Source organism: Lonchura striata, chromosome 8 (assembly GCF_050655825.1).
Source record: "Lonchura striata isolate lonStrDom1 chromosome 8, ASM5065582v1, whole genome shotgun sequence".
Classification (NCBI taxonomy): Eukaryota; Metazoa; Chordata; class Aves; order Passeriformes; family Estrildidae; genus Lonchura; species Lonchura striata.
In genome coordinates this window covers 24,578,614-24,600,848 of record NC_140710.1, presented here as the reverse complement: position 1 = coordinate 24,600,848, position 22,235 = coordinate 24,578,614, and the positions used below count along the sequence as shown (strand labels likewise).

The following is a 22,235-nucleotide window of genomic DNA, read 5'->3' as shown; positions in this document are numbered from 1 at the left end:
TTGCATAATTCAAGCACTACTAAATAGAGTCCCTTCAGTTTTCATACCAAACTACCTAATTCTCAATAGAACACAAGGAAGAAAAAAGTTTAATTTTGAAAATTCTAGAATAAAACCAAGGTTCTAGGAGATGATCTGTGTGTGCCTGCACACATATACATACATGTGCATGAACATCATGATTCAGATACTCAAAAAAGCTTTAGGATATATCCAGCTGCCATCCATTGAGAATGCAGATGTCCAAGCATAACAAAAATCAAGTTATCTGACGCCAGCTGCTGGGAGAAAGAAGTGTCACATTCAGTACAAAACTCAGATATTCTGCATGAGATTACTCTGTACCTAAAATATTCTTTTATTTCCTTTTTACTACTAGAAATGCATCTGCCTTCTTTCCAAGTAACTGACAGAGTTTTTACTGATTTCAGTTAGAACAGACTCCAGCACCCATCCAAGTATTCCACTATAAACTGAATTGCTAAAGGATTACCAATGTAAAACCATTAGAAACCCCAATCCTGTCCTTTCAGGCATTACAACTATAAATTCAAATCTCTGCATCATTCCAGCTAAGTCTCCACTTCACAGAACTAATCCATGTGCAGCTGACAGAACATGGAATGTTACAGCAGATAACACTGTCCGTGTACAGCAATTATTCACTCTGACAATATCCCATTGGGAATGTTATCCCTAGGGCTCTAACAAGGGTCCAGTGATGCCTCAAATACTGCTGCGAATAGAGAGGCATTGATTAGTTGAAATTAAAACACCCATTTAAGGATGTTCAAAGAAGGGCTGTTATTGATGTTCCAAGTTAACACGAACTTTCTGGTTTGTTTTGGTTTTTTTTTTAATCTATTACTAACTTTCTAAATAAGTAATTTTCTATTTCTACCTATCAGACACATTTCTTACTCCTGGCAAGGCTCTGTTTGAGAAGTTGAATCAGATTATTTTTTTGAGGTGCCTTCTAACCTGGGCTGTTGCAGGACTCTATTGTACAAGAAAGCAGTGGGAAAAAGAAGCAGAAAATAAGACTGCAAAATAGCTTATCTGACAGAGCCAACCCAAGAAAAAGAGGATACTGAAACATTTTAGTTCTATTTTTAAAAATATGTGGTTTGGATTGAAATGCTGATTTAAAAAGAAAGATATAGCAAGTTTTTCATGGCCAGACAAGCCTCTCAAAATCTTCATTACAGCACTGTTTACTTTGGTAACTGGCGAGTCAGCTGGAAGCAGCTCTCTCCCATCCCTTCACTTTTGCCTGTATCATTTGTAATTGTGTCATTTTCTAAATGGCACCAAGAAAAACATTTTTAAACAGAAACCATTCAAGTAAGGGATAAACTTCTTGTGGAAGTCTAGAGAACCAAGGCTGAGAAACTGGAACGCTGACCACAACCCAGGGGAAGGGGAAAGGAGTCGGGCCAGCCTGAGCAGTGTCTCCACACTGCCAGAACAGCTCAGCGGTGACAGTGGTCTCATGTGTCTCCTTGCTCTCCACGGGCCACAGCAGTCAGAATGCCCAGCCTCTGGTTCTTCCCAGCAGCTCTCCTCCCTAAGACAGGCTGCAATCCCTGGAGTTGGGCTGCTGGGAGCCATCTACACAGAGATACAGAGGCTCTTCTCCCCCCTCTGCAGCACTACACTCACTTGATGGTTTTAATCTGCTAGGAGATCTGAAAACCAGAACTTCTCCCCACAGTAGTCACACAACCCGTGAGAATGACTGCTTGGTAAATGAATCCTGTTGCACAGAAGTCTCACACTCAATGCTGCTGAGGGTCTGGCTGCAAGACACACATATTTAATTGTCACTTTGGAAAGGGAATCTGCACGTTCACTGACTTACATACACTCTGTGGTCTGTAAACTATCCCCCAATCCATGTCTAAGCATCATTTCTGCCTAGTCGTTTGTCATATAAAATTGACATCTCATTCAGATAGCAAAACACCTTATAATAAAGAATCATGGAATCATTTAGGATGGAAAAGTTCTCTATGATCATCAAGTCAAACCACTGACCCAGCATTGCCAAGGCCACCACCAACCACGTCCAGAAGTGACACATCCTCACAGCTTTCAAATTCCTCCAAGGATGGTGACACTTCCCTAGGCAACCTGTCCCAATACTTCTCAACACTTTGAGAGAAGAAATTTTCTTAATATCAATTTAAAGCTCCTCTGGAGCAACTTGAAGCTGTTTCTTCCTGTCTTATATAACAATATAGCTTTAAATATCAACTGAGAAAAGACCAGAAAGAAGCCCAAAGCAGGAAGAGCCATGAACTTGTCCAGGAAGAATTTCAGGTTGCTTCTCCAGCTCTGAGAGTTCATCACCAGCAGGTCAGCCAAGAACTCAGAGCATGTCATTGTCTCAGTGTGACTTGGATCCCTGCAGGACTCAAAATCCTAAAAAGCTCACCAGGTCCTTTCTTCAGCATCCTTCAGAGTCTACCTAAACCCTCAAGGGTATGAGAAGTTTTCAAAGCAGATGAGCTGCCCTAACAAGCTGAAGGACTTGCCCTGAGAGGCTGTGGCTGCCCCATTCCTGGAAGTGTCCAAGGCCAGGCTGTGCCCCTTGCATGGGACAGCTGGGGATGGGGGACGCTTGTCCCTGGGGGAACTCAGCATGGTAACCCCTCACCTCCAGTCAAGCTGTGAGATGGTCTTCACCAGTGGACAATGGAGGAAGGTCAACTGGCAGACTTTGGGATGAGTCAAGTACATATAAGAAAAATATTAAAATGCGTATGACCACTCATAAATATTCATGTTGCTGATGCAATTTTCCCAGGTGTATAAAAGGCGGAGCCACCATTTTGTGAACAAGTCCCTGGCATCGAGCCATGCTCCCAGCGCTGTCCCTTTTGCTTTGTGTATTTTTATTAGTTCTCAATAAAACTTTTTATAGCTCATCCCCACTCAGGGTCTGAGTCGTTTACAACAAGCTCCCTTACAACCACCCTGCCTTTTGCCAACTCCTCTACGCAAGCAAGAACTCTGGGCAGCTCGTTACAGCAGGATCTACGAGAGCTTAACTGGGGAGCTGCTAATCCGGGCAGCTTTGCCCAGCCTTGTCTGCCCAGCAGCAGAATCCCAGCTGTGCAGATCTCTATCACCTCCCCACATGGGCCCAGTGCCCCTGCACTGACCCACAGACACAGCACAGCCCACAGGAGCGCTGGTACACCTCACAACAACGGGAGCTCAGCAGCTAGAAGAAAGCTGTTTCAGGGCTTTGGAAGAAGGAAAAAAACAGCATCAGAATATTTCTGCTCTTGATGCAGGTTTCAGTGCTCAGTAGTTTTTAGGAAGCTGTGGAAGAGAGGGAAACATTAAATATTATCTGTGGGTTGCAAAATTCCACGGAGTTTTACTAGTGTAAAAATGCAAGCATGCTCCAAACTAACTCAAAAAGCAGATGTGAACAGGGAGGAGGGAAAGAGGATGAGAACATTAACTTTTTTGCCCTAATCAGCTAAACAGGAATACATTAGGCAAAACCTTGTTTTCTGTTCACTCATCTTATAAAATTTGTTTGAAATAATGCCACTATTTATGTTTAGATAGAAATTAATTTAGACTAACTCATTTGTCTTGAACCTTGTATTTCCCAGTTTTACTCTCCATCTGGCCTAGTCCAAACAGACTGGAATGTACTCAGTTGACTACTGGAAAAACATGGAACTCTCACAGGGCAATGAAATAATCGATTGCTAAATAATTACCAAACTTACTCTAAAAAAATTATTACAGCTTAAAAACAGAAGCATTTACCATGATGATTGTTTTCACTAAACTAGTTCAGCCTGTTTATACAACAGAGAGCACAAAGATATCTTCTATGGGGAATTTGGATCTGGGACCATAAAGCCATCAAGCACCAAAAATCAATGTCACCACCTGACTTGCACTGTTTGTGTAGGTCAATCTAAAGCATATTTTCTCAGGGTCTGCATTGTGTCTGGAAGAAAACCCACTCTCTGAACTGGCAGGTCCTTTCAAATACAGTCTGACAGCTCACACTGGATATTTGGTCAGGTCACCACTCCCCTCATGAGTCAACAGAGTGAAGGGTGAGTGCTAATTCCTGAGCTGCTGCAGCAAGTAGAGTCACTGAGGATGCCACTAGTGAATGGTATGAAATCATGGAATGGCTTGGGTTTGGAAGGGACCTTAAAACTCATCTCATTCCACCCCCTGCCATGGGCGGGTACACCTTCCACTAGGTTGCTCCAAGCCTCTCCAACCTGGCCTTGGACACTTCCAGGGATCCAGGGGCAGCCACAGCTTCTGAGCACCCTGTGCCAGGGCCTCCCCAGCCTCACAGAGAAGAACTTCTCCCCAGTATCAAACCCTGCCTTCTGGCAGCAGGAAGCCATTCCCCCTCCTGTCCCTCTAGGCCCTTGTCCCAAGTCCCTCTCAAGCTCTCTTGGAATCCCCTTTAGGCACTGGAAGGGGCTCTCAGGTCTCCCCAGAAACCTCTCTTCTCTAGGTGAACTCCCACAGCTCTCCCAGCCTGTCTTCAATCCTTCCCTTAGAGACTGGTCCTGTCTTTGCTCTGATGTGCTACTCAGTGCTCAAGCTGCAAACTCTCTCTGGCTCCCCCCTCCAGCATCTTAAACTCATTCACAAACCAACACGGAATTCCTGCATCACTGAGAGTCAAGGCAATTTTCCTGAACATGGTGGCCAAGGAACAAAGATTGCAAGGGCATCACTAATTCTTTAAACAACAGCCTGTTGGGCAGGTTCAAGGCACCATGTTTTTGTACCAACTGCCCACTGGAATGGTCACAGTGAAGACTGTAATTTCATGGAATTCAGGAGCTATTCAGGTACAGACATGGATAGTCATCCAGTCTCTCCTGAAGATCTTGTTCAGGTGTCTGCAGTACAAAAAGGTATCCAAATGATTAAGGCAGGATGGCTCAGGTTTAAATCACCAGTTCTGCCAAACATCCCCTTCACTGCCAGAGGAAAATCTTCAGGCCCCACTCAGGAAAACACTTAAGGATATGTCAAAAGGGTATCAAAATCAACAGGATATATATGAAAACATTCCAAAGTGTTTTGCTTAACTTTGTGCCTGAAATCTCCAAACTAAATGAGGCAGTGTTTCCCATCTCCTATCCCTTCTTTATCCCTAGAGCTGGGGCTGGATATCCTAGGCAGGATTATTTATCATCACATGAATGTAGCAATACTATTCCAGCATAAGCCCAACTGTAAAAATGTTAAGACAAATGTTACAGATTAATTCTGGAATGATTACAAGGCCCCAGACCCCAGTGTCCAGCTAAACTACATAAACACAGATAAAACTGTCCAAACTGCAAACCTGACTAATAAACCCTATTTAACTAACAGAACAGCCTAGATGAAATTCCAGCTGTCCTTCACACATGATAAATTAAAATACTCTGTAAGAAAGTTCAGTGTACACTTCTACAAAGGAAATATCAACAAAACCAGGAAAAATTTAATTAATTTCATTCTCCAAAGTCACATCTCACATTCACTGAGCCCTTCCAAACACGTTACGTTGCTGATTAACAGTAATGCCTAAAGGTACTGATTTTTCCTTTTTTCTGATCTTTGGAGTTAAAAACTGCTTTAAAACATCACTGAGGCACATAATTCTTACTGAACGATAATGTCGGGGAGCACCCTGTAATTTGAAACACTGCACTTCTAATGGACAAAATTGAGTCAAGTAGGAAAAGCAGGATGGATCCAGATCCCAGCCTGAGCACAATCAGACTTCAAACAGAGCTGAAAAAATGAAAACCAGCTGAGCTAATAAAAACCAGACCCTGCTTAAACAATCTTTCATCAAGTAAACTTCACCTATATTGTTACTCTTGGAATTTGGTAAAGTAGGAGGAGCCAGCAAGGTCTGAAGACAAGATGAGAAAGGATATTTGGGAAGGATGTAATATTTAGCAAAATAAGATGGCAGACAACCAAAGCCAGACTCTGAGCTCAGTTGTACTGGTGTAAATCCAAACTAGCATCACTGACTGTAATGGAATTACTCTGGATTTACTCCATGTTAGAGGAGATCAAAACCTGATCAGAGACAGAATACCAAACTGGGAAAAAAAAGGCTTTTATATCTACACAATGGGACATTCCATTGAAAGTAACTAAGCAAGTGTTTAATACTTAACATTAAACAACACAAGGTGAGATGGACTTGGGTTATCCCATAAATACCCACAGCCAAAATTCTCTACAGAGCAAAAAGTTTTATATAATTCAAATCTACCTCTAAGCAAGATTTATGCAAATTAATGAGTTAATTCAAAACATGCCTCACTTATTCAGGGGTTTTCTTATTTGTTTGTTTTGCAAAAAGGATAGTTTGAGATGAACCAAGACTCATCCCCACAAAGCAGTAATGCAACAACATCTCTTCAGTTGCCTCCTTTCCAGAAAGGAATACAGACTCTTACCATTTGCTAAACTGCAGCTCCAGCTCCAGACCGTACCGTATACCTCTAGACTGGGGAGTATTTCTGTCCCTTCCCTCTAAAAAATGTCCCAGCCATAGGTACACATCATATTGGAGGCTGTGCCAAACCACCAAGGCATTAAAAGATTTGCTTGATGTGGTAAAATTGCCATTCTTCAAAATACCATTTAGCCAACAGTCATTATTTTTATCTCCTTATACCATGGCTAACAGAATTACATGGGTAACAGAATTACATTCAGGTCAACTTTGGAAGGTAGAGAAAGGGCCAACATTTTACAGTAATGACATGATCCCCACTTTTCACACCCTAAGCACGAGCCACAGCAGGAATATTGAGAACAAAGCTTGACACACAAAGCAGCCTCATTTTCCCCCCACTGTCAGCATTCACAGAGACTGTCCAGATTCTCCCTCATATACAGATCCCATGTAACTCAGTCATTCCAGTTCACTAGCACTAGGGATGCTCCCTCCCTGCCTGCTGCGGCTCTGCCAGCTAAGCCCTCTGCCAGTCCTGCTGGCCAGAACCACCACAACACAAGCCATCACCTCCTCTGCTCAGCCCCAGGGTGGCTCATGCACTCTAATCAAGATCCCAAACTAAAAAGCTTCTTCAACCTCTGCTAACCTGGACTCTTTGGGAATGAATCTTGGATAGCCAAGCAGCACTCATGGCTGGGGATCAGAAAAAGACATGACACTAAAGGAGAGGGAAGAAGGACTCCGTACAGAACAATAATTATTTTGTCCACAACAGTTACAACTCTAGGAAAGTGTAACTTAACAGATTCAACACAATTTCAGAAAACAAAGTATCAGGGTCAGTTGGTCCAATTTTCAACCAGAGCAAAATCTACAAAAGTACTCACTCCCATGGCCAACATGTGAAGTGGGAATGAGGTGTGTCCTAGCAACCAGCCTCATTCACTCTGAGGCAAACACCACCTGGCAGGTCAGGAGAGGGGATTCTCCCCCACAATTCTGCTCTGGTGTGAGACTCCACCCTCAGCACAAGAAAGACATGGAGACATGGATCTGATGGAAAGAGTCCAGAGGAGGCCCTGGAGATGCTCCCAGGGCTGGAGTGCCTCTGCTCTGGCACCAGCCTGAGAGAGCTGGGGGTGCTCACATGGAGAAGAGGAGGCTCCAGGGAGACCTTACAGTCCTTTCCAGTGCCTAAAAAGGCTCCAGGAGAGCTGGAGAAGGACTTGGGACAAGGACTTGGAGTGACAGAAGCTGAGATTGCTTTGAGCAATCTGAACTAGTGCAGAGTGTCCCTGCTCATGGCAGGGAGCTGGAACTAGATGGTCTTTGAAGTCCCTTCTAACCCAACCCATTCCATGATTATGTGTTCCCTTGCACAAACCTTTTTGTGGGTAACACAGCACCTCTTTCAGAGCAAGAATATATTGTCTTTAGCACCAACACACTTCACCACCAGGATTCAGTGTGTATAGGCAAAAGATACTCCAGACTGACAAGAAATCCTGAGATATGGAAGGCAGTACTGAGAAGGGACACTGAACCTCAGAGGGAAAAGGGTCAGTGGAAACTTTGAGGAAGTGATGTGCTGAATACAGAGACAAAGAAGATAAAAAGATGAGTAGTCAGACTAGGAAAGAAATGAAAAGAAGGAATAAACATTTCAAGGAGAAAAAAGTGATTTGTGGTTTTGTGGTTAACACAGAGAACTGTGACTCAGGGGTAGGTCACATGAATATCCTGTGATTTGATTCAGCTTATGTAAAATTTAAAAAGGGAAAGACATGACCAAAACAAAACAAACAAAAACCCAAGACATAAAAAAAAAAAAACCCTAACAAAATAAAGCCAACCACACAGATATCTGAAATGTCCTAAGACACTGAGAGGTAGGGGTTTAAGTAGATCAGGACTAAACAATCCTGGCCAAGCACCACTACCTAAGCACCTTGTTATGTTCCCCAAATGCTGTAGCAGAGCAGCCAAAATATTACCACAGCCAGTACACACCATGTCTTATTTCAGCAAAGTACCAGGGCATCACCAGGGACTTGGCCCAGCCTGTGCCACACCCTGAATTTTTATTGTGTTTCTGGTTCTCAGGCTCTGGTACATGACAGCAACTAGTGTGCACAGGGATGCTAAAGATCTCTAAAAATCACACCACTATGGTATTGGTATAAGTAACAGATAATTGGAAAAGATCTGCCCAAAGATGGGCAGAATCACAGGTTCTCTGCCTGGGTGCTCCAGCTATTGCTCTTTTACCTAAAACTGTGTGCTGGCCCAAACATTTCCCCTATTCGCAGACTAAAAACCTGTCTCTAACACAGTAGCTTTAAGTCACAATCTCATGAATACCTTAGTAAACAGAAATACAAATTAATACAGGGACATAAAAGAAATTACAGTACTCCTAGCTGTCCTAAGACAGAGCCTATCATTTTTCCTGCACAGTTTTCTTCCTCTTCTGTTCATCACTAAGTTCCAACAGCAAAAGCATACTACTACTCAAGTGAACTAAGACCTTACTAACTAAACAAAAAGCTCCATCCTTTGGAAAACAGACTCGGACATACCATTGCAGAGCTTAAGTGAACTCAGGAAATGTTTCAGAGATATTCAGCATCCCCAGAGACACTTCACTTCAGCTCATGAAAATACACTGGTGTCCAAGGCATGAAAATTACAATGGCTTCCTGCTGACCACCCCAGCCCCTGGGCTAGGAATCTAATTTAAACAAGCTGGCAGGAGTCCAGCAGTAACCTACAGTCACAGCTCAGAGCTCCTATCCCAAGCAAATAGCCCAGACATTTAGCAGGGACTACAGCAACACAAGACATTCCTTCGTTTTCATTCCATGCTGCAAACCCACCCCCACTCACTCCACTTCAGCAGCATTTTTCCAGGCTGAGAGCTGGGGTACTGTTCTGCTTTGGTTACCTCTCTTTGCTGCGCAAGCTCTGCTGGTTGTAATTTATCTTTATGAAGTTGATATTTGGCTCCACTATGTATCAGGCTACATGAAATTGGCTTTTAATGTTGCATAATATTAATTCATTGTACCTATATCACACACGTTTTCATTCATTGTACCTATATCACACTTACCCAAGAGCAAGTGGTAAGGAAGCAACTACTCCAGTGAGAATGGATGAGCCTGCTAACAGGGACACATCACTGTGAGGAAATTCAACCCTTTCAGTTCTCTCCGGTTGCTTGTGGTGTTTGCCACATGCTGGCTCTCTGTCTGGGAATATGTCATCTGCAAAAATCCATACATCTTACCAGTAATGCCTTGTAGACTGAAATCAAGGCTAGGAATGTTGCAGGAGAAGGGCTACAACTTGGCAAAGTGATCAGAGTGAAGAGGAGAACAAAGGGTGCCACAGCAAATCAAGATGGAGGAGCACAGGGATACAGAACAGTAGGTTAATGTTGCTGCATGAACACACAGGGCCTGTTTACATTTGCAGTACACAGCACAAGGCACATCCCAGCCCCTGCCTGGGAATTGTCCCATGGCACTATCGGCCTTGGAGCTGCCAGTGTTACTCCTTCAGCTGACACAGGAGGGGTCTCCCAACACCCAAAGTTCAAACCCTGCCAATAACCTGTGGAGAGGGCACAGAAGGTGCATGAGCTCCTGAGCAGCCCGTGATCAGACATGCACCAAGGCCCTTGGCAAAGCAGACTCACAGGAGCCCTCAGGGTGTGCTGGGGCTGCCCAGTCGGGGGCCATCTTCAGCTGCTGATGGGAGCCAGGAAATCACCATGTGGGAATAACCTATTTCCCCCCCGAGAGCCCTTGGAATCCCTGTGGTAGGATGAAAACCTAAGTGTGAAACAAGCCTCAGGGACTATTACGTGGACAGTCAGCCCAGTGCAGAATGTTAGAAAGCAGAAAGCCTCTTAATTAACTTCCTATGTTCTAAATTCAGGGCTTTGATTGAACTAACCTTTGCTTCCTCCACAGCTAGTGAAAGCAAATGAGATCTCCAAAGAGTATTTAAAAATTCACAGGGGATTAATTGTTCCTTAAGATGCCAGCTTCATTTCACGATTTATAGAAAGAGCCTCTGGGTCACCAGCCCCTCAGCTGAGCGTCTTCAGTTAAGTGCCTGACGTGAACTGTGATTAGTCCTGTCCTCAGTGCCGTGGCTTCATGGATCTTGACATAACATGATCCCATCCAAGTGCTTTAGAAACATGAATTCATTGTGCTTCTCCTCTAGCAAAACCAATTACCAAAGAGTAGGTTGCATATGTTCCTCAAAAAGCAACAAAAGAAGCTTAACCATAGACCACAAGGGGATATGCTTCACCTAAACCATTCACCCCCTTAAAAATGCAACACTGCAAACAATCCCTTTGCAAAATGCAAATCTTGGACCCAGAGTTCACCAAACAACAACGTCATGGCATGAATTCATTGACAGCATCACTGAAGGATCTCATAAATCTGATCTCAGAGCAGCACACCTCAAACAGGAAATCCTAAACACCAGCAACAGTTATAAAAAGCACATTATGTCTAACAATGTAAGTGAGGGGTAAAACATTTTCCCTGGCTGGAGTAATGAAGCACAAAAAGCAGCCAGCCCAGAGCACATTTCATTGAATCCATCCTATTCCTTCTAACACAACTGCTGATTACCAAGTCATGGTGAGCTGATCAAGTAACACCATCACTCTCTTTCAACAGAGAAACTGTTTTGCCATTTGCAAGCTGAAAAACATATGTTCTCAATATTTCCTCTGATGCATGTGTCTCCTTCAAAACCAAAGTCACAGCATATGCCAACAATTAAATCATTGACTGGAAAATATATACCAACTGGCATCTGAGGGCTCTCTGTCTAAAGGGTTCCTCCTGCCAGGCTTAAGGCCGCATTCAAAGTACATTAACTAAATGAAGTATCTGCTCCTTTTCCATAGTCACTAATCTGGTTTAGCCAGATCCTCTACTGAGCAGAATCCATACTAGTATGAATTCCAAGCAGCCTCTGATATGCCCACAAAGGATAAAGCACAAGTAAGAAAAAAGATGACAGAGACTTCAAGTCATAGAATCGCAAAGTACCTTGAGTTTGTAAGGATCCACAAGGATCATCCAGTCCAATCCCTGACCACACACAAGACACCCCAACAATCCCATCCTGTGCCTGAGAGCACTGTCCAAAAGCTCCTGGAGCTCTGGCAGCCTTTGGTCATGACCATTCCCTGTTTTCACAGTACAGGGGAAATAGCTCTAAGGTTTCTTATAAGTTGGCCCAGCAGAATACAGAACGAACATTGCAAGATGCATTGAAAAAAATCACCAACCCAATACAAATTCCTTATGCTCCCCATTGGTTAAGAAAAGCTCAAACACAATTTGTATCAGCACAGGGAGCCCCATCACTCCATGTCCTCTCAGCAGGACAGGTACAGTTCACTCTCTGCAACACACAATAGTGAGCTTTCAAAAGGCACCTGGGCATGGCCTCATGCCTCATCCTAATCAAGTCAGTCCTGCTGGACAGCAGTGCAGCACACAAAGCAAGGATTAAGGATCAGAGGGTCAGTTTCACCAGTTTTCAGGTCTTGGATGGCTCTTTTCCTTCATTCTACCCTGAGAATTCAACTACATTCTCTTCCCTAAAGGTATTCATTCACTATTAATTCATGTCCAGGGAAGGGAACAGAACTGGGGAAGGGGCTGGATCACCAGGAGTGGCTGAGAGAGGGAAAGGGGCTCAGCCTGGAGAAAAGGAGGCTCAGGGGGACCTTGTGGCTCTGCACAACCTCCTGGCAGGAGGGGACAGCTACTGGGGTCGGGCTCTGCTCCCACGGAACAAGGGATAAGATGAGAGGAAAAAGCCTCAAATTGCTTCTGAGGAGGTTAAGATTGAAAACTGGGAAAAAATTATTGACTAAGCATTGGAACAGGCTACCCAGGGCAGTGGAGGAATCACCATCCCAGCAGGCGTCCAAAAGACATGTCAGTATGACACTTGGGGTCATGCTTTAATGGTGAACATGGCAGCACTGGATTAGTGGTTGGACTCAGTGATCTTAAGAGGTCTCATCCAACCTCTTAATAATTAACCTCTCTTAACAATTCTATGATTCTTATTCCCCACCACAAAGACATATTTTTTCCTAGTTTTCCTCACAGATTGGCACTTGAAAAGAGGAAGCTTGGCATTTTCAAGAAGGAAATACTATGATTGGCCTCCTTTTCAACTTTCCTGTCATATTTCTGTGACAATTCTCTTTACGATGAACACTATTGCCTCAGTTAAAGTGAGATAAAAGACGTATCCGATATTCATGGCTCCTTAGTCACTTCATTACCATGCATTATCAGGAAACAGTTGTTTTCTCCAGATGAAAACATGACACTGTATCAGTCTCAGGGAGGGACAGCTTATTCATAGATTAATTGTACTTGAGGATCTGCATCAAATATCTGCTTTTCATACAGCAGTAGGAATTTGATTTGTGTGCATTTAAACCAATCCAGGAGATGCATGCAGCAGCAGAAATTGCTCTTTGCTTTCCATACCACAGAGCTCCCATCAAGACCGGTAGCCAGTGTTAAACAATTACTGCCATGAATAGGATTAATTGGGCTTCTCTGTGTGATTGTGTGAAACACAAGCTGCTGTAACCCCTGGGAGATAAATTCAGAGTGCAGGAAAGACAAGAGGAAGGTGAATGAGAAAGTTTCTTTGTTTAAAAAGTGATTAAGAAACTGAGAGGAGATCTCTCTGTGAATTGTCACATACCTAAAAGTTGAGTTAACAAAGGCACTATGACTTTTACCTGGGACACAACAGGTGAAGTATCCTCCATGCAAATTCCAGCTCTAGGGAAAAGGTGCACACTGCTAACAAACAGCAAGGCTCACCTGATAAACTACATCAGAACTAATTTTAAGGACAGAAAGCACCAGAATACGTTGTTGTTGAGTTGCAAAGCTTCCCTTGGAATAATAATCACTTGGAGCTGAGGAGAGCAAAGCAAAACAAGTAGCTTCTAAGTTCTGTAGGCAACAATTTCAAATGTAACATGAAAAATAATTTGTAATTCAAAGCAAAAAAACATTATGTACTTGAGGCATTATATTTTCTTTTTTCCCAAGGAAAGAATCTCTACTGTATCTTCAGATTAAAACAGGGAGAATAATTCTTCCTCTTGCCAGAAGGATTCAAGAATCAGAGGGGAAATTCACCCTTGTGCATACCTTCTGGGCTGGACACGCAGAGTTAAGACAGCAGAAAAATAAGTTGTAAGTGATGTTTTAACAGGCTTTTGGATCATGTCACAACGTTTTGGCTGTCTCACAGATTTTGGAGCTTCTGGCACTGGCAATACTTGCTGTGTTCTCTAATCTCTATAAGCAGCTACTTTTAGAGGGACCCCAGATAAATCCTTCTAGAGGAACAAGAAAACATCCATGCAATCACAGGGTATTCATTTTATAGATATCACAATGTCTCCATTAAGGATGACAATAAGGTTTCAAATACTCATTTCCCACATGGTCCGTACAGTTATCCCAGAAGCCTTAGAGATGGAAAATGTCTTTAAGTGTTTTAGACTTCATCTTTATCAGCCCAGAACTGTTCACTTACACTGCATTGGTGACAGCCACTCACCTGATGACAGCAACAATAACACTTGGTAGTGGTAACACCATAGAGGAGTTATTGAGCTTTAGGGAAGCAGTATTTTCCATTGAAATTGTCACTTGTGAAATATTAATAGCAATACTTCATCAGTTTTAGCACAAAAGAGCAGAATTCCCAATTATTATACCCAGGTCTGCTTATCATTTGCCCTCAGACATACCAAGACAGAACTGAGCACTTGTGCTTTTACACTGCATCTCCTAAAACACCAAGGAAAAACCTCAGAATTTGGACGTGTGCTCATTATTGCTGTCACTGTGTATCTAAGTCCAAAATAAACCAGCTTCCAAAAAACCCCAAATCCTTACATATCCTTGAGTTGTCAGATGGGATGTTCACAAATTTGAGGCCACCAAACACAGAGCTCTGACAGATAGGATGTCACCAGCTTTAATCTGGTATTTTGTGATCCATCAAAAGAAGGAGATGAGACTTCCTAAATTAGCACTTCCCCCCCCCCCCACCCCCCTTTCAATATTGGTAGCAATATAAAAGCCACCCAACTCTCAAATAAGACAACTACTTGAATTAAGTAGAGAGCATAATTTTCTTGGTCTCTGACCTTACTCTTTCCAAAAAGAATTGAGGCAATTCTTCTCAATTTATCTGTTGTGGTTTTATACTGGCCCAATGCCAAGCACCCACAGGAGTTGCTCACTCATCCTCCCCTACCACAGCTGGGCAAATGAAAGGGAAAAGAGTCAACAAAATCTTTGTGAATTGTGATAAGGACCAGGAGAGAACATTTCAAGAGCAAACTTAAGGTTGGAAAGTGAATTTATTGCTGACAAAATCAGAGGAGGATAATGAGAAGTAAAATAAGCCCTTAAATCACCATTTTTCCCCCCAGCCCCTGCCTCCTTCCCACCGACAGCACAGGGAGACAGGGTGTGGGGGTTTCGGTCAGTTCACCTCCCAGATTTTCATCCTGCTCAGGAGAGGAGTCCTTTCCCTGTGAGACCCTGGGGTCCCTCCACAGGAGACAGTTCCCTGTGAACTTCTCCAGCGTGGGGCCACTCCCACGAGCAGCAGCCAAACCTCACCTGCCACAAGGTGAGTCCCTGCCACAGGCACAGAACCCTCCCAAAACTGCTGCTCTGGGCTCTCTGTCCATGGGCTGCAGTCCTGCAAGGACAGGCTGCTCCAGCCTGGGAGCAGGGGCCTCTCTGCACTGGGGCTGCACTGAACACAGCCTCCCCCAGGGATCTTCCCTGAACACAGCCTCCCCCAGGGATCTTCCCTGAACACAGCCTCCTCCAGGGATCTTCCCTGAACACAGCCTCCTCCAGGGATCTTCCCTGAGTCACAGCCTCCCCCAGGGATCTTCCCTGAACACAGCCTCCCCCATGGATCCCCATGGGCTGGGGGTGGATCTCTGCATCCCCCATGGATCCCCATGGACTGGGGGTGGATCTCTGCATCCCCCATGGATCCCCAGGGGCTGGGGGTGGATCTCTGCATCCCCCATGGATCCCCATGAAGGGGCACAGCTGCTTCACCCTGGTCTCACCATGGCTGCAGAAGAATCTCAGCTCTGGCCCCTGGAGCACCTCCTGCCCCTCCTTCTCCACTGACCTTGGTGTCTCCCTCACATGTTCTCACCTCCTCCTCTTCTCTGACTAGGAGAAAAACCTGTGTCCACTTTGTTTTGATTTTCTTTTTAAATCTGTTATCCCAGAGGCATCTCTCTTGTTGGCTCAGTTTTGGCCAGCAGCATGTCCCAGCTTCAGAGCCATCAGGGACTGGCTCTGCTGGACACAGTGGAAGCTTCCAGGAGCTTTTCACAAGAACCCTCTTTGTGACCCCTCTCTGCTACCAAAAACCAGTTCATGCAAAACCAATACATTATCCTATAAAAACTATGGGATTTTGATACATACCCAGTTTTCACAAAATATTTGCCCACGGAAACTTTACTTATTTCTTCTGGGCAACCTAATAATTTATCTAGTTCAAATAGAAGACAGTTTTCAAACAGTTTTAAGCAGTTTTACCTACTAAGAAAGGTAAGGAGGCCTCCAGAATGTGGTCAGGAACACAGGGTCATATTCCTCTCCCTCTTTCAGCTGTCTTCCTTTTCATTAAAATCAAAAGATCACAGGCTGGCTTCAGTCAGAAGGGATCTTAAAGCTCATGCAGGCTCACCCCTGCCATGGGCACAGACATCTTCCACTAGCCCAGGTTGCTCCAAGTCCCATCCATCCTGGCCTTGGACACTTCCAGGGATCCAGGGGCAGCCTCAGCTTCTGTGATACCAATCTTTTTTCATGCTGCCCCCATCCCCTTTCCGTGGTGTGGGCAAACTCAGATACCAGTACAGAATACCACATTTCCCTTAAACTTGTTCTCCCTGCCTTGAAAACCACTGCTGCAGTTGTGTTTTCCACAGCCACGTTCCTGTTCTTTACTGAAACTAATAACAAGTCTTGAAGCACTTCTTCCACCCCGCAAAGGAAGCAGAGGGAATGCTGAAGACAATGCCCCTCTTCTTCAGGCTATACCAGAAGGGCCAACTGATTTACACACTGAGTTTAGGCACTCATAAATCTGAGAGTAAAGCCAAAGATCAAAGACCTCAAGCGACGGAAGAATGCAAAAGTGCAGGGCAGAACATGGCAGAAGGGCTGTCAGGAGAGCTGATGTGAGAAGAAGAGGCAGGACATCATCTGTGATACCATCCAGCTGAGGGTACAGCAAGGACACAGGAGTGCCTTCCCCTCTCCCTTCATTATCCATCTGCACACCCACAGTACTTTTTCTGTCAGGAAGTATGAAAAACTTTAACTCCATTAATAGCCTAATTTTAATTTCACATAATTCCTCCTCTGGAAAAAACATTACTTCTTCATTAAAACTTCTAAAAAAATCTATCAAACCTGCAAAACCCAAAGTTCCCAGACTTTTCATATGACCTCCTGAATTTGATCCAAGCTAGTATGTGGCTCAGCAGCCTAACCATGTTACAGACACAGCCCTGCCAGTCTGTTAAAGGAGACTCCACTTAAATATACCTATGTGCTTAACCATGTGCATAACTTCACTTCAAGATAGGAAAGAGCTTTACTCTCTCAAAAGAGAAGAGTGGGATCAAGGGAAAGAAAAATTTATTCCCTTTTCTCCTACACACTTACTATGTGACTTAAGTTCAGTACTGTTTTCCCATCTAAACTAAGCATTATTAATGTTTCCCCTTTTCTCCCACAGTGTTTTCTATTTGATTTGTAAGAAAAGAGTCAGGAGATGATCACAGTTCTGTAGATATGCAGAATAAGAACAGGCAAACACCATCCTCTACCCTAGGAAGTCCAGAGGTTATATATTCCCTTCATTTTTCTCCTAATTAATTACTGGAGTTTGGTCTATAGAATAGCCATTCACACTTAAGGAATGCTTGATTAAATCACACAGAGTGAGTTATGACTGGTATAATTCCATTAGCTTTACAGAAAAATACTAGGGATGAATTACTTCTCTCAGGCTTATTTTCCATTCCAAAATTCCTTAATGGCATAAAGAAAAAATAGCAAAGCTGGCCACAGATGTTAAATAAAGACATTCCAAGTCAAATCCCATTTCCACAGGATACAATGGGAGTTAGTAGGACATCAGGACCCACAACACGCAACTACAAAAGCATTCGCTGATCTTCAGCTTTAGCTCCAGTTCAAAATTTTCCTGTGCCAACTCTTCTTAAATTTGGGACAATTTTCCACCCCCCACGCCAGTTTTTCCATTGAACACAAGTCTGGCAAGAGTTTTCTTAGTCAACAGCCCTTTTCACTATCTACAAAGTTCTGTGATCACATTCAGGCATTGAAAGCCCACCATAAAAAATTTCTCTGTAATCTGTTAAAGCACTGCACATGGTTATTCACAAAGTAGAATCCAAAGCAAAAGGTTTTTCCAGAGTTGAACTCTCTGCATCCCACCAGATGGTACATGGTATAGGATGTGAAACCCATGACAAATTTTTCCATAAGCCATAATTCTGTGCCAAAAGCCTCAGGTTTGATACTAAAACTATACTTGTATTCCTGTTTGACCAAAATGCCACTGCAGTAGGGAAAACATGACATCACACACGCCAGTGCATTGGCACATCACAGTCACAGAGTCACAGAATCATTCAGGTTGGAAAACATCTTTCATATCATCAAGTCCAACCATCAACCCAACACCATCACCACTAAACTTTTTCCCCAGGTGCCACATGCCATTTGGTTTTTGAACACCTCCAGAGATGGGGATTCCACCACCTCCCTGGGCAGTCTGTGCAAATGCTTTACAGCCCTTTCGGTGAAAAGGTTTTCCCTAATGTCCAACCTGAACCTGCCCTGGCACAGCTTGAGGCCTCACCAAAACATCCAGAAAATTTGCCTGTGAGGCAGCTACATATAAAGCTCTTTTTTTGGAAGAAGATTTAAGTGAATAACAACACAACTTGTGAAAAAAAATAGCTTAATGTTCATTAATTCAATTGAGCAGCCTTCAGAAAGAACAACACTAGGTAAACAAATTGGATGCTGTGAAATACTTGCCAGGCAATACTTTTATGAGGTTTGTGGTCACAACAGCATTTCTTGCATTTTCTTTTCAAGTGCCTCAGCATGGTCATCATCAGATATATGGTACAGATGAGCAGCAGTCATCTGGACCTTACACATACATAAAATTCAAGACATTGGCCTGTGGTGTGTCTTTCTAACTCTGAGAAAGACCAAATAAATTGTTTTCAGAAACTAGTACAAAATGAAGTTGAAAATTGTCCATCCTCCACTTTGAGAGAGCTCCCTGCCCTCACAAATTACACATCACACTAAGAAGTAAGGCCCCCTCAGGGAAGTTGGACTTCCACACAGAGAAGTGTAACAGGATACTCTGAGGCACGTTTGCCAGCAGCTCTGGGCTGTACAGGTCAGTTCTCTGCAGGTTTCAGTTTCAGTCACTCCACTGAATGAAGTCTAACAGTTGCCAAGGAAAGGGATCTCCTGTGCAAGGAGAGGGAATGGGGGAGGAGGCAAGGAAGCAAGGAGTCAGTGAGTGGGAAAATGTGACTCAAGCAGGGAGCAAGGAGGGGTGGTACAGCAAAGCATGGTCAAAGGAGTCAGTCTGGAACACAAGCAAAGAACCTGGAGAGGCAGTGGGAGCAAGAATGTGAGGAGGATGGGAAAAAAGACCGAAAAGGTGAAAATGTGCAGAAGAAAAATTGAATGAAAACACATGAGATGAGAAAGAAAACAGGAGCTATTGAAACAGATGATGTGAAAGAGGTCTGTGATGAAAACTAAGCACAGGACCTGTGAGAGAAAGCTGAGACTTCTTTCTACTGAGCATACACAAGAACAAAGGACCACCACACAAACCTGCAAACTAAAAGTGCACCACACAAGACCTTCTTGCTCTTGTGGATGGGCTAGTCTCTGAAAAAGAGAACTATCAACTCCTACCCTGAATCCCTTTCTGCTTACTAAAGTGAAGAAAGTGATCATTGAGAGAAATCAAACCAAAACATTCCTAACCCATCCTCTTGATTTTCTGGCTATTCAATTGAAAAACAGCTCCAAAGAGATGAAGTTGATTTTCCAGAAGGATATAAAAGAGTTCTAGGTTCTACTCTTGACCCAAATCTTTCCCTTCTTGGTTATTGCTGTGGCATGATGCTTTTTAAGTCCCATGTAAGTTTGTTCCATAAAATAACAAAAAATGGGGGGGCAGGGGGAACAGAGGGAAAACAAAATGAAAATTACACCAAATGTAGATACAGTAAGGACCCTTTTGTGATAGAACACTGATACTACAATGAAGAGCTCTTTGTAAGGAAAGAAAAGAGAACCTATACAAGCCATTCCTTCTAATTTTCTAAGCATTTGGTTTAAGGTATTTATACCAATAGCAAACATATATCTTGTAAACAGAAGAATCTTTGACTGGGAGGAAATAGAGAGGATATCCATTTTTTTGGTGACATGCCTGCAAAAATAGAATTCTTAAGCATTGAGCATATTCTGAGATATTCCATGGGAACTAAAGCCCAAAAGTAATTTTCAAGGGCTTTTCCCCTTTTCTGATTCTTTTTTCTTTTCTTTTTGAGGGAGTTTTTACTGTACAGTACAGCACACTTCACCAGCCTGGGGCATCCTGTTCCTATTTCCTCTTCAAGTCAACAGAAGAATTTGACAAGGAAAGAGGAAGAGAGCCAGAGAAAATTGATAGGAAGGGAACAAAAAACAGATGCTGGAAGAGAGGAATGCACGATGTACAGCACAAGGGGTAAAAAAAGAAAGAAGACCCAACCAAAAAAACCACACCGTGTTAATTTCACTCAAGTTTCTGAATGTAAACATGGGATAATAAGACAAGAGGAAGAGTGCAACTGCATTGTTCATGTTCTTAAGTGCACTCCCATGGAAGGACATTGGAAAAAAACTCAGCAGCACAGTAACTACTACACGTGCAGTTCACTGACACTACTTCAGCTCGTAGCTGAACAACTAAGGTGAGTATTTGACAGCTTAAGCCACTCTGGTGCACAAAGCGCAATTAGAGCCCACTCCAGTCTATCCTGAAGGCTTTGGGAAACTTTGTAGAGAGACAGGGAGGTGGTGGTCACAAAATGTTACTCGCCCTCGGCAGAGAAACGCGTGCGGCAAGAACGACTAGGATGGGACAGGAACACTTAGGCTCCAGTCTCTGCAAGCGCAGGAAACCCAATCTCTTGCCAGCACTCGGGAGCTCCCTGCTGCTCTTCCCGGCTCCTGCCCGCCGCAGCCAGGTCCCGCTCGGCCCCCAGGGGGAATGCCCTACCTGGGTCGTGGAACGGCACCAGCGCGAAGTTGTACAGCGGCCGCTTGGGTCTCTTCAGCGATGTCTCCAGGATCTTGGATGCGCCCTCGATGACTTGCACCAAGTCGTCGTACATGGAGCCGGTCACATCGAAGACGAAGGCCAGGGTGGAGGCTCCCTCGGGCACCGCCTCGGGCTCGGGCACGGCGCGGGCGCTCAGGGCGAGCAGCAGCAGCAGCGCCGTGCCCAGCGCCCCGCGGCTCCCGGCCACGGCCATCACTGCGGGCACCCGGGCGGGGGAACACAGACACACCCGGAGAGCGCGGGGACAGAGCGGGACGGACCCGGAGAGCGCGGGGACAGAGCGGGACGGACCCGGAGAGCGCGGGGATAAACCGGGACTGAGCGGGGAGAGCGCGGGGATAAACCGGGACTGAGCGGGGAGAGCGCGGGGATAGAGCGGGACGGACCCGGAGAGCGCGGGGATAAACCGGGACTGAGCGGGGAGAGCGCGGGGACAGAGCGGGACGGACCCGGAGAGCGCGGGGATAAACCGAGACGGACCCGGAGAGCGCGGGGATAAGCCGGGACTGAGCGGGGAGAGCGCGGGGACAGAGCGGGACGGACCCGGAGAGCGCGGGGATAAACCGGGACTGAGCGGGGAGAGCGAGGGGATAAACCGGGACGGACCCGGAGAGCGCGGGGATAAGCCGGGACGGACCCGGAGAGCGCGGGGATAAGCCGGGACGGACCCGGAGAGCGCGGGGATAAGCCGGGACGGACCCGGAGAGCGCGGGGATAAGCCGGGACGGAGGGGGACAAGCCGAGGGGAGCAAAGACCGAGCAGAGCGGACCCCGTCGCCCCCCGCCCGCTCCCCCCAGGAGCTCCCCCGCAGGAAGCGCCGCCGCTTTTGTCTGCGCGCGGCTGCGGCCCCGCTCCGCCTTCGCTACCGGGCAGGGCTGGGGCAGCGCCGCCCCGAGGGACAGGGCTGAGCCCCGGCCGTGCCGCGGGGCTGCTGCTGCCAGCCGGGGCCGGGGATGGAGCCGCGGCTGCGGCCCCGGGAGCGCAGGCTGCGGACTGGTCCCGCCCCGGCCCCGCCTCCCGTGGCCCGCTGCGGCCCCTGCCCTCACTTGGGGTCTCCCCCTCACTTCGGGGTCACCGTCCTTACTTTAGGGGGTCCGCCCTCACCAGGGGTCCCTCCATCACCCCCGGGGCCCCGCCCTCACCTGGGGTCCCTCCATCACCCCCGGGGCCCCGCCCTCACCTGGGGTCCCTCCATCACCCCCGGGGCCC

General features: G+C 45.3%; 1 protein-coding gene across 2 annotated transcripts in view; it reads right to left on the bottom strand.

Moving 5' to 3' along the window:
- The window catches only part of HMCN1 (hemicentin 1), a 166,013-nt gene extending 144,119 nt beyond the window's left edge, over positions 1 to 21,894 (bottom strand). For both annotated transcript variants that reach the window (XM_021525146.3, XM_085586606.1), the window contains exon 1: positions 20,963 to 21,894. In XM_021525146.3, the coding sequence (XP_021380821.2) occupies positions 20,963 to 21,218 (256 nt within the window). In that variant the 5' untranslated portion in view covers positions 21,219 to 21,894. The remainder of the gene's footprint in view (positions 1 to 20,962) is intronic.
- Positions 21,895 to 22,235: the final 341 nt, after the last annotated feature.